We start from the raw sequence: 11,856 nt of genomic DNA on the forward strand, positions 1-11,856 counted from the left end.
GGCCTGGGTCATCGAGGAAATCTTACAGGTCCTTCTGCTGCCGAGTGGTCACTGGGGAAGCCCGGCCCCCTTCCCCCCATTGTCAGCAGTCAGGCTGTATCCTCGCTCCGAGCCCCGGCCCCTAAAAATAGCTCTTTGTCAGGCGATTGTTCCGACACCTTCACGGCGGCATTGACGTGGGCTGGAGCAGGACAGAGATGGGGTAGGTGGAGGGGAAGGGCTGGAGGTCCCCCCTGGGACCGCTCTAAGTATTTACCACTGATAACAGCTCCTGTTGGGGGAAATGGGCTCCAGGCATGCGGCTCTGTGCCAAAGGCCTCCCTACACGCTGCTGCCTGCCCATCACCTCTCCCCCACCTGCCCCTGCTCCGTGTTCATCCTGGATGCCCAGGTGACTCTGCTGTGTGTGGGATCAGAGCCCTCCTAGGTCTCTAGCTTGGACCCTGCACCAAGGTGCTGGACCTGGTGTGAGGTCAAGCCTCACACCCCCAGACCATTACCCCAGGGTACCCCACACATCCATTGCAATGTAGTTGCTGCAGGCAGGAGTCTGTCCTGTTGGGGACTGAGGTGGAACAGAAGCCAGCCCAGATCCCACTATGTTTTGGCCAAGCTAACCAAGCCCTGCAGAGCTGTCACTGTTGGTTAGGACAGAATGTGCTCCTTGGTACTGCCAGGAGCTCCTGGCCCTTCACCCTGGAGCCGAGGTGCCACACTGCTTGGAGGGGTCCCTCACACCAGGGGGGACCCCGTTCTGCTTGTCCTCCTTTGCCCCCTGCTATCTCACTCCCTATCAGCTGGAGGTAGCCATGCCCCAGGGGACCTCCCCTGCCCAACCACGCCAGCTGCAGAAGCAGTGTTTTATTTCCCATGAGCTCGAGCAGGTCTGGATTAAAATAAACTGCTGGCCCAGATCCCTTTTCTGGTGTCACGGGAGATGATGTGCTTGCTGTGAGCGCTGCCTACAGCCCTGCTGAGCCCTGACCCTCAGACCCTGTGTGGCAGTGGGGGCTTGCCCAGCTCTGGAATCCTTCCACTTGCCCACTGCCACCATCCCCGTGCCAAGCTGAACCCTCTGGGACTGTAGGGCAGGGCACAGGGCCAGCCCCACTCTGATTACCCCCAGCGCTTTTTCCTTTTTCTCCCTTAATTTACTGAGTGCTAAATCCAAATATTACAACTTCCCCTCCATGCTGCTGGTTACGCAGGCGGCCCCCGGCCGGGCATTGTCTTATTGTTTGCAGAGGGAAGCTTCAGAGGGAGATTAACCTGGCGTTCACCCCACACACAGCTTCACACCCTGTCCCTGCTGGGGGGACCTGCACCCCAGGGAGCTCACGGTGCATGGAGGGTCATTGGACTAGTGGTTCCACAGGGTCTGCTGCATGAGGGCAAGAGAATTGGCTGCAGGAGCCCCGGGGTGTTGGAGCAACACCTTTGACTCCTTCCTTCCCCAGGGAGCTGGCAGGGTGCTGGGGTCTGCAGAGGGGCAGAGGCTGCCCAGCACCCAGTCTAAGGCACAGAGTTGTGTGCATCTCATCCCACCCCATCCCAGTTTATATTGTGCCCATCTGTTCCTGCTCCTTCCCTGCTGTTCTGTACCCACCAACACCTTGGGGCCGCTTCCCATTTGCCTCCATGTCCCATGGGTGCTGAGTCTTGGGCTGAGGTTGGTGCATCACACACAGGCAGTGGCTGCAGTAACTGCAACAGGGATATTTACCATGGGCAGATGCCACTTAAGACACAGGAGCTTCACCTGGGCAGAGCCCAGGGAGCACCCACAGGTGCTGCCAAATTGCAGGGATGAGGAAAGCTGGATGATGGGTGCTGGGTGCTGGGCCTGAACCCAGCTCTGCTTGCATGGCCACACACACATGGGCATCAGAGGTGGCTCAGTCCTGCTGCTCTATGCAAGCACTGGTCTCCCACTGTGTGCTCTGCATTGGCCCCGGTGTGAGCCCCAAGCTGAGACCCCATGGGCTGCAGCAGCTCTGTCCTGTCTGAGCCCCGCTGAGCTGTGGGTGCAGCCCCACTGCATTCCTACCCTTCTGGCCCAGCAAGGTTAAACTGCGGAGAGACTGAAATATTTGGGAGGGGAATGGAGAAGGGAAAAAAAAAATAGATCTATAAAAAGAACGTTTAAAAACACAAGTTAGAGAAAAAAATACCAGGCGCGGAGTGCAGCTGCGGTTCTGGTTCCAGTTCCCAGGTGATGTCAGGCCTGGAGCGTCTCCAGCCCCGGCCCCTCGGAGACGGTCTTTGTGGGTTCAGCACTGAGTGTTTTTCCTTCCTGAGACTCGGGGACACCTTCCTGTCTCAGAGAAAGCAGCCAAAAGCCATTCCAAGGGTGTCCGCGCACAGGAAGGGGAGAGGATGGGAGGGGAGCTCGGGAGGCAGCGCGGCACGGCGCGGCACGGGGATGGCAGCATCCATGGGTGACCGGCCATGGTGGTCCTATGGTGCACACCCTGCATGGAGCAGAGGGACGCCTGGATCCCAGCTCCTGTGCCTCTGAGTCAACATTTCCCCCTGGCAGTGTTGGGAGGCTTTGGAATGCACTGAGACTTACAGGCTTGGCACTGGGACCCATAGGTTTTGGCACTGGGATAAGCTGGGACCCATGACCCTAGAAGTGGGACATGCTGAGATCTGCAGCTAAGCAGTGGGACGTGGTGAGATGCCCATCTTCTGTACTGGGACATGCTTGGACCCATGGCCCCAGCATTAGGACACACCGGAGTGCACAGTTCCTGCATTGAGAGATACTGTGACACACTGGGACCCATGTTCCTGGCATTGGGACAGGTTGGGACCCATGGTCTCAGCACTAGGATGTACTGAGATGCACAGCTCCTGCACTGGGGCACACTGGGACCAATGATCCCAGCAGTGGAATGTAAGGGGACACATTGAGACTCATTTCTCTGGCACTGGGACATGCTTTGTTGCCCAGGTCCAGCACTGTGACCCACTGGGACTCCAAACTCAGCGTGGGGATGTGGGGGATGCTGCAGGACTGTGTCCCATCACCAGGACCACCAGCACTGCTGGGGCTGGGGCTGCACAGGGGTTTCCCAGCGGCTGCAGGAGGACAGTCCCTTTCATCTGCGGGTCAAGCTGTTTGTAGAGCGAAGCCCCCACCCCCAGCCCCTGCCCCCCGATAAACCCAAGGGCAGGGATTCTGTGTCTGGGGATGTTTGGAGAATCTCACGGCTGTTTATTGGGGTCTGGGACACATTAGACACGCTGAGAACAAACCTCTCCCACCCACCCCGGTCCCTGCCTGGGACTCGCTCTCACAGCTGCGCTGTGCTGTCAGCTCCATAAATCAAACCCGAGGGAAAGGGGGGCTGGGGGCCAGCATGGCCTGGCCACACGGGGGGCCAAGGGGTCCCACCATCGCCTCATCCCCAGGGTGGGTGAGAGGATGGCACCAGGACCTCGTGCTCCCCTCCTGCAATGGGCTCTTGCCCTGCAGAACCCCTGCAGGTTCAGCCCAGGGCCCTGAGGGGGGGCACACCAACAACCCCAGGCTGCTGCATCCACAGCTGTTTCAGCTCCATGGGATGCAGGAGCCCCTGGGAGCTGCGCGCCCCCAAGCCCGGCACCTTTCCCAGGCTCAGCTCCCTGCAGTAAGCAGGGGGGCCGGGCTGGGAACCCCCACGTCCCCGCCTGACCCTGCATCTTAAGTCCTATAAAGCATGGCCATGCACAGCGACAGTGGCAGCTGTGGTGGCAACAGTGGGAGTCACAGTGGTCACAGCATCCCGGGCCATGAAAAAGATGCAGAAACAGAGATGAACCCCAATGCACTGCATGAGCACCCAAATGTGCCCCATATGTCCCATACATCCCGTGTGTCCCATTGCATAGCTTGAAGCTCTCCTTAGCCCAGATTGTCATGGGAGCACAGCTGCCTGCTTAGGGACACGGGGACATGTGTGCATGGGGTCTCACGCTCTTAGGGAGAGCAGGCAGTGTCGTGGTTGGGACCTGAGCATGGCACAGAGGCACAGGGACATTGGGACACGGCATGTTGAGGATCCCATGCCACATGGTGGGAGCAGCAGGCAGGCACCCACCCATCAGAAAAATAAGGTTTATTTTCCAAGTGGCTGCACGTGCACCAACAGCGCCTGCGGGGCTGCGTCGCCATCCCCCCCCCGAGCTCATTGACGCCGGCCGTGTGCGGGCTGCTCATCCCAGCCCACCCCACTGGACCATCCCAGGGGTGCGGGACCCCTCCTCCCAGCCCCAGTAGCGTCCTCTCGCCGCGGTGCTGGTGCCGGTGCTGGCGTCGGTGCGGTGCCAGCCCACGGCCCTGCTGTGCCCCATCGCCTGCGGCTGGCGGGCAGCTCCCTCCCTCCCGCTGCGGTCTCTGGGGCTGGCTGTGACAGGCTCTGCTGCTGTTCTCCTGCAGAAGCTGGTGGCCCCGGTTCATCTCCGTGCCACCCGCAGTGGGGTCACCCCCCTCACCTTCAGGCAGTTGCCCCCGAGGTCCCTGCGGCCGCCCTGTGGAGAGAGGAGGGGAGAGCTGCGGGGTGCTGGGTGTCCCAGTGGGAATGGCCTTGGGGACACAGGAGTGTGTGGCACCAGCAGGGTGAGTGTGGAGGAACTGCACTTGAATGGCCTTTGGGGTGCCGAAGTGGCAAGGATGGTTCAGTGCTGCCCAGGAGGGATAAATGCATGTATTCATACATGGTGCTGCTGGGTTGGTAGCCTGGGTCTTCATGTCCATGTTACAGGGACACAGCCCCAGCATAGCCATGACTAGGGACAAGGGGCTTGGACACAGACAATGCTCGGTGCAACCAGCCCAGCCCAACCCAGTATAACCCAGTGCATCCCATCAAAGCCCAGTTTGGCCCAGCATAGCCCAGTACAGCCCATTTCCAGCCAAGCCTAGTTCCTGCCCAGCCCATTTCCAGCCCATTTCCAGCCCAGGACAGCCCACTTCCAGCTCAGCCCCAGAGCCAGAAGGTGCAGAGGGGCCCCAGCCCAGCTCTTATCCTTGCCCCCAAGGTCCCAGTGCCATGAGGGCTCCTGGCCATTGCAGGTCTCAGCTGGGATAGCTCTGTCAAGGACTGGGGCAGGGGGACACTCAGGAGGGGCTGGGAAGGGGTGCAGAGTTTGGCCAGTCAGCAGTGGGGTGGGGACAGAAGTGGGAAGAGCAATTAAAAATGGGGCAGCAGAAACCCAAAGAGGCACTGAGGGCTGAAAAATGCTCCGCAGCCACTGCTTGGATGGTGACAGTGATGGGTCTCAAAGGGATTGGGACAGGTCTGGCAGCCCCAGGGCATGGCAACAGTAGGTGGTCACTGTTCCTATATCCTGATACAGGGGCACCTCTGCATGGCTGGTGGGATGGGCCCAGCATGGAGACTGTGCCCCTCACCCACTCTAGGGTCACTCTGCAGCCTCCAGCCCTGTGCTACCACCAGTCCCCATCTGGCACCATGCTGCATGGGGCCATCCTCCTGCTGCTGCAACTGTGGGAGGCTCATGGGGCGTGGGAACAGGGTCATGGGGATGGGATGGCAATGGGATGGGGACAAGGGATGGGGACAAGGGATGGGGACAAGGGATGGGATGGGGACAAGGGATGGGATGGGGATGGGGCCAGCCTGCTTGCTCCGCGCTCCCTCTTGGCACAGCCACGTGCCCCAGCCCAGGGGTGACTGTAACCCCCCGAGACACCCAGCCCGGATGGACGTGGGGGAGCAGCCCGGCCCTCTGACGCCAGCAGGACTGTGGGCGTGCAGCTCCGAGCAGCATTTGGCCGGGAGCTGCCAAAGCCTCCAGCGGGGGCCAGAGCTGGAGCCCGTGTGGAGCAGCTCACAGGGACGAGCCGACCCTCCCCAACTCCCGATCCCAGGGATGTGCCGACCCTGCCCCCCAACTCACCCCTTTCCGCTGGTTGCTGAGGCAGAAGGTGCAGATGCTGCGAGGCTGTTTGCTGTCCAGATCGCCCTTGGCCCCGTAGATGGCACTGAAGCAGGGCTGCCCGTCCTCGCAGCCCTCGCCCAGCAGCAGCACGTTGGCCAGGTGCGAGATGTAGCTGGAGGCCAGGCGCAGCGTTTCGATCTTGGACAGCTTCCGATCCACGGGTTCGGTGGGGATGAGGGTCCGCAGGGCCGTGAAGGCGGTGTTGACGCTCTGGGTCCGATCCCTCTCTCTCGCATTGGCCGCCTGCCGCTGCTTCACCATCACCATGGGCCCCGTCTTCCTGGGCACCTTGCGCCGTGCCTCCGCTCCCTCGCAGCAGCCGTACGACTGGTCCGACGTGTCGCTCTCGCTGCGGTTCTCCTCGTCCTCCGACAGCATGCCGATGTCGGGGTAGAGCACGCGGGCAGCCATGGGACGCAGCATGGTGAAAGCCATGGCCGGAGCCCCCCGCCCCGCTGCGGGCAGCCCTCGGGCTGCGGGCAGCCTTTCCCCGCTAACACGCCGCTGCCGCTCCGCTCCTGCGTCCGAGCGGGGCTGGGACGGACGGCTGCGGGGGGAATCGTGATTTATACGGCCGGGGAGGGGCTGCTGTTGGAGCCCACCCCCAGCCGGCCCCCAGCTCGGGGCCAGGCAGGCGGCCAGCGGCCAGCCCCAGCCCGGCCGTGTAAATCACGATTCCCCCCGCAGCTGGCTGCTGGCCTGGCTGCGCTCCGATGCGTGGCCCCAAGCAAAGGGTGCCCTGTGGGTACATGGTGACACGACCCGGTTGTGCCGCCTGTTGTACCAAACCGTGGCATGGACTGATGACCAGGCCATAGGGAGTGCCACAGCCCCCAGAGAGCTGCCACACGCAGTGTCCCCAGTGTGTCCTCAGCCCTGTGTGGCTTCAGCCACCAGCAGGTCGCACTGAGTGGCATAAGGGGTGCAGGGAATGGGATGGGGCAGGGAGAGGGGTGGCACTTGGAGGGCTGGCACCACATTTATGCCATGGAGGGGAGAGCAGCGCTTGGCCGGGGAATGTGCTGCCTTGCTGGGGCAGGGGTGGACAGACTGAGCCCTGAAGCCCCTTGTGCACAGGGCTGGCACCCTGCGTGCTGCCACGGGGCAGGATGAGGATGTAAACGTTGGTCCTGACACCACAACAAGGCGCTGCCAGGCTGCCAGCAGCGCTTCCTCTGCTGGAGGGAGGTGTGTGCCAGCAGTGGAAAATCCAAGTCCCTTCCTGCAGAGCTGAGCCCTGGAGCTGCAGAGCTGCAGAGTCCTGAGGGCTGCTGTCCCTGAGCAGTAGTGGTTGCCTCCCCGACCCTGTGCTCAGTGAGAACACAGGGGCAATGAGTACACAGTGCAATGGGGGCAAAAAGGGGATGATGTGCTGGGGGCTTGGAATGGTGTCTGTGGGCACAACCCAGGGCAGGGCAGCTGGCTGGGCCCTGGAGCACAGATCCACAGGATGGCACGTCACCATGTCCCTCCTGGGGCCATCCTCGTGTGTGACAGGACCATGAGTCCCTCCAGGAGCAAAAGGCCCCCCTGCCCCTTGCTGCGGGGCCCTGACCCTGTTTGCCTTCACCATTTGTCCTCCTGTGCAGAGCCTGTAAATCACACTGCAGGGGGGTGAGGGCCGCGTCAGGGAACTGTGGGGTTGGAAGCGTGCAGCCTGTGGGGCTGGGGGCTGCTTTGGGCTTCTGAATATACACAAATACATTTCCCTTGTCAGCTCCATGTCCACAGCCCCTCACTGAACTGTGGACTGTGAGCCCCCCCAACCCCCAACTCTTTGGGACACAGACCAGAATTCATCTTCTGCAAATGGTCCCCTGAACAGCACAGCTGGAGACAGGCAGACCCTGGGCATGAGGTGCAAGGAGCAGGCAGGTGCCTGCAGCCAATGGAGCAGTGGATGGTCCTCAGGGGGACACAGCTTCCTGCAAAGGGGGGCTGCTGCAGGGGGGCAGGGGGAAGGCAGCCCCTGTGCACCCCGCTGGGTGCAAGCTGGGGCCCCCAGCCCCAGCACTGACAGGCAGCAAGACGGATGGCGAGGGCTGTGTACTCAGGTGCAGCCGCCACACATGGCCACCAGCTGACGGGGACAAGCGGGGGGAGCCCTGGGCTCCCAACACTGCTGGGTTGCATGGGGGTGCATGGTATGCCTGGGGGTACTGCCATACATGGGGTGCTGGTGTGCCTGCATGTGCATGTGTGTGTGCACATGTGCAGTGGGGGGCTGCGGGGAGCAGCGGATGCTGCTGAAGCATGGGGATGTGAGGCAGCTGCCTGGCTTTCCTGTGCTGCCCAGCCAGTGTGCAGGACAGGACGTGTACCCTCCATGCATGGCATGCTGTGTGCCACAGCTGAGAGCAGCCCAAAGAAGGTCTACAATGGGGGACTGGCAGCCCCAAGGGCTGGGTTTTCTCCCCGTGTGCTGGGAAATGCCCCCTGCCCTCCCACTCTGGAGAGCATTTATCTGAGAGGTGATACTTAAGTGTAAGAAAATAAACAGAGAGCAGATGGCACAAGGGGCCGGATCTGCTCCCTGCCACTCTGTGCTGCTACAGTCCTGCTGGGAAAACACCTCTTCTTGCGAGGCAAATGGATTCCAGATCCCATGGCTGTGCAGAGCATGTGGCTGCCAGGACAAAGAGCTGACCCTGCCTGGGGCTGGGCAAAGCAGTGCTAGCCTGACCTGACTCATCCTGTACCACCTCATGCCATGCCATGCCACATCGGCCTATCCCATTTCACTCCATCCCATCCCACTCCTCCTGCAAGCCAAGGGGATGCTGACTCTACTTGGGGAGACTTGTGCTATCATCAGCTGCCTCTGGTCTGTACCTGAGTGACTGGGGTGGGGACAGTGGGATGGGGATGCTGGGATGGGGATGATGGCAGCAGTTCTGGCAGGTCCCTGTGTTGGTGGCTGTGCCCGGGGCATTGCGGGGTTCTCGGGCCCCTTACAGGGGCTATACCTGTGGGCCGGTCTGGAAGGCATTACACGGCTGTCGTGCGGGGAAGTCTGTCCCAGTTCCGGAGCTGAGACCCTCCCAGCCAGCCGAGACAGAGCGGGAGGGAGCCCACAAAGCGCCTTTGTTCCTGGCCTGGAACGAATGGATTGGAGGCAGCTGAGATCGGCTGTCAGCCGACGACACCGGAGACCCTGCAGGTCAGGCAGAGGGAAGGGAGACAGGTGGAGGGATGGATGGACGGATGGATGGACAGACTCAGGGATGGCCGGCTTTGGCAAGGCTCATCCCCATGCCAGTCGGGAGCTGGGAGCACTCCATGCATGGCACTGACCTAATGCTGAGTGTGTCCCCCCCCATGAACACAGGGCGTGCAGAGCCCTGGAGAGATCCCCACGCTGGAGCTGAGCAAAACCCCCTCCCTGCTCCAGGATCCCATTTCTATGTGCGGTGTGATCCGTGTTGCAGAAGGAGCTGCCACCTCCTCCCTCCCCCCGCACTCAATGGAGAGGAAACTTTTTAGCACGCCACAATTCTTCGCAGCAATTTACGGCCCATGAGGGAGCCGTGCAGCAGGGCTGCTCTCTCTGTGCACGCTTGCAGGGTTTCCTCTCGGCGGAGGCAGCTTTGATGCGACGCATGCAGCCCAGCAGTGCACACCCCCAGCCCCTGCCCGGGCAGCCCCCAGCCCAGCCAGCCCTTCCTGCGGAAACACAGTAGAGGCCAAGTGTGCCCCGAGCGGCCGGCAGCACCGTGCTGTGCAATGGGATGGCTGCAAACCCCTACGGAGCTGCCCGTGCCCTCCTCCCAGCTCCCAGCCCTGGCCCATTCCTGCCCTTGAAGGACAGGATCCAGCTGGCATGGATTGTGGCCAGCAGGCAGAGTGTCCGGACACGGTTCCTGTCCCAGTCCTGCTGCTGACTCACGATGCAATGGGGTGAGTCAGTGGCCTTTCCCCTCCCCGGTTCCTGCCTCTGAGGGATGCCGGATAGCTGTGGGATGCTCAGTGTGGTTTTTCCAGCTTGCACATGGGGTGAAGACGTGGCGTTTGCAGAGCTGACAGCATCACAGCATGATGCAACTGCACTCAGAAGCAGAGTAGAAACAACCCCACAGCAGCATGGACTGACCCCACATTTGTCCCCATCTGAGCACCCAGCTCCCAGCACAGTGCCTGTCTGCTGGCACAGCACTGGGTACCAGCACAGCATCCATCCCCATCCCACACGTCTCTGTGTCCATCTCACTGCTTCTCCCACACCCAGCACCAGCACACGGACCAGGGGGTTTGGTCACCTTTATTCCCAGGGCAGCAGTGGGTGTCCCCTGGAGATAACCCTATTGAGAAGGGGCTGTGGGATGCACCTGAGGATGGAGCAGGCAGCTCTGGGGCAGGCACAGCTCGGAGTGAGCCTGGAGTGGTGGGGGGAAGGTTGGGGTTGGTGTTTGCCTCGGTACAGGATCGTCCTGGTTTGTGTGTGCCCCAGTTCGGCGGTGCCCTGGTTCGGTGGTGCCTGGGTTTGGCTTTGTCCTGTCCCAGTTCCACATGCCCCAGCTCGACCCAATCCCTCCTGATTCTGAGATGCTCCGGCTCAGCTGTGCCCGGTTCGGTGCTGCACCGGTTCGGAGACGTCCCACTTTGGAGATATCCTGGTTCACAGTGTCCTGGTTCGAGATGTTCGGGTTCGGGCAGTTCCCGGTTCTCGGTTCGCGATGTCCCGGTCCGGTCCCTCCCCGCCCCGTTCCCGCGGCACACGGTCGCCACCTCCCGGCCGCGAGTGACACCCACCGGCACCGGGACCCCCCCCGCGACCCAACCCAACCGCAGCGCCGGGGACGAGCGAGGTGCCCAGGTCAGCCCCGGGCCGGGGGGGTCCGTCTCAGCGCAGTTCGGGCGTGGAGGAGCCCAGGTAGGTGCGGAGGTCGCTGATCGTGGACGGGATGATCTTGGCGGGGATGGTGTCCCGGTTCAGCTCCCGGTGCGCCGCGTAGCGGTGACACCCCCCGAAGGAGTAGAAGTAGTCCCCGCCCTGACTGCCCTTGATCCATAGCACGTCGATGGGGGGGACACGCTCGGGATCCTCCTGGAGGGAGAGGGGGCGAAGGAGAGAAGGATGGAGAGAGACACGGTGCTGCGCGCTTCCTCGGCAGGGCCCCGGCACCCCCGAACCGGGGCGGCCCGACCCCCCGAACCTCCCGGTACCCCGGGTCCCTTCGGCACCCCCGACCCCTCCGCGCCTCATAGAACCCGGCATCCCCGACCCCACGCACTGCCGGCACCTGTGACCCCCCCGGCACCCCGGACCCCTCGATACATCCGTCTCCACACCCTCGCCCCCCTCCCTGCCCCTCACCCACCTGCAGGGTCCGCACCAAACTCCGCACTTTTTCCGGCTCCAGCACGGAGGGGATGGGCCGGATGAGGACGCTGATGGGCACGTTGTGTACGGCGGCAATGTGCTGCGTGTGGATACTCCCGGTGTCACCGTTCCCCTCTTGCTCGGCCATGGCCACCTCCGCCACCTCCGGTCTCCTCTCCGCCGCTCCGCGCCCCGCACCGCCTCCCCCCGCCCCGCACAGCGCCGCTCCCCGCAGCGCCGCCCGCCCTCCGCCCGCCGCCATCGCCGCTCTTTGCAGCGTCACGGTGAAACCGCGGAAGGGGTTGGATCCGCGCCCCGGGGGCGGCGGTGCCGTCGGGGATGGGGCAATGAGCAGCCCGGGGTCCGAGCGCTGAGGGTCAGAGGGGGGTCATCGCCTGGGGCTGCGTGGAATCGACACGGATAGAGCGGGGTGTGGGGGTGACACGCATGGGAGGGGGGAGAAGGAGGAGTCGGGGGGGGCTTTAGTCGTGGGTCTGTCTTCGTGGAGCTGTGGGATATCCCGGATGAGAAGGAACAGAGGTCACCGGGTCCGGCTCCCGGCTGGGGTGGATGTTCTGGGATATTTC

At 62.5% G+C, this 11,856-nt stretch overlaps 2 protein-coding genes across 2 annotated transcripts; both read right to left on the reverse strand.

Annotated features, from left to right (window-relative positions):
- Nucleotides 1–4,088: 4,088 nt before the first annotated feature.
- TCF15 (transcription factor 15) lies at nucleotides 4,089–6,497 on the reverse strand. Its single transcript, XM_015882111.2, has 2 exons — nucleotides 5,908–6,497; nucleotides 4,089–4,515 (listed from the first exon to the last, which is right to left on the reverse strand). The coding sequence occupies exons 1-2, from the start codon at nucleotides 6,382–6,384 to the stop codon at nucleotides 4,441–4,443; spliced, it is 552 nt and encodes a 183-aa protein (XP_015737597.1). The 5' UTR covers nucleotides 6,385–6,497; the 3' UTR covers nucleotides 4,089–4,440.
- Nucleotides 6,498–10,189: 3,692 nt separating this feature from the next.
- SRXN1 (sulfiredoxin 1) lies at nucleotides 10,190–11,707 on the reverse strand. The gene is made up of 2 exons (XM_015882001.2): nucleotides 11,268–11,707; nucleotides 10,190–10,993 (listed from the first exon to the last, which is right to left on the reverse strand). The coding sequence occupies exons 1-2, from the start codon at nucleotides 11,529–11,531 to the stop codon at nucleotides 10,790–10,792; spliced, it is 468 nt and encodes a 155-aa protein (XP_015737487.1). The 5' UTR covers nucleotides 11,532–11,707; the 3' UTR covers nucleotides 10,190–10,789.
- Between the last annotated feature and the right edge of the window lie 149 nt (nucleotides 11,708–11,856).

Source organism: Coturnix japonica, chromosome 20, assembly GCF_001577835.2.
Source record: "Coturnix japonica isolate 7356 chromosome 20, Coturnix japonica 2.1, whole genome shotgun sequence".
In the NCBI taxonomy this organism is placed as follows: Eukaryota; Metazoa; Chordata; class Aves; order Galliformes; family Phasianidae; genus Coturnix; species Coturnix japonica.

Excerpts from the sequence above, each read along its gene's own strand:
- SRXN1 (XM_015882001.2), bottom strand. The coding sequence starts at position 11,531 with ATGGCGGCGGGCGGAGGGCGGGCGGCGCTGCGGGGAGCGGCGCTGTGC. Across the intron at positions 10,994-11,267 it reads GTTTGGTGCGGACCCTGCAG|GAGGATCCCGAGCGTGTCCC; the intron begins GTGGGTGAGGGG and ends CTCTCCCTCCAG.
- TCF15 (XM_015882111.2), bottom strand. The coding sequence starts at position 6,384 with ATGGCTTTCACCATGCTGCGTCCCATGGCTGCCCGCGTGCTCTACCCC. Across the intron at positions 4,516-5,907 it reads TCAGCAACCAGCGGAAAGGG|GGCGGCCGCAGGGACCTCGG; the intron begins GTGAGTTGGGGG and ends CTCTCTCCACAG.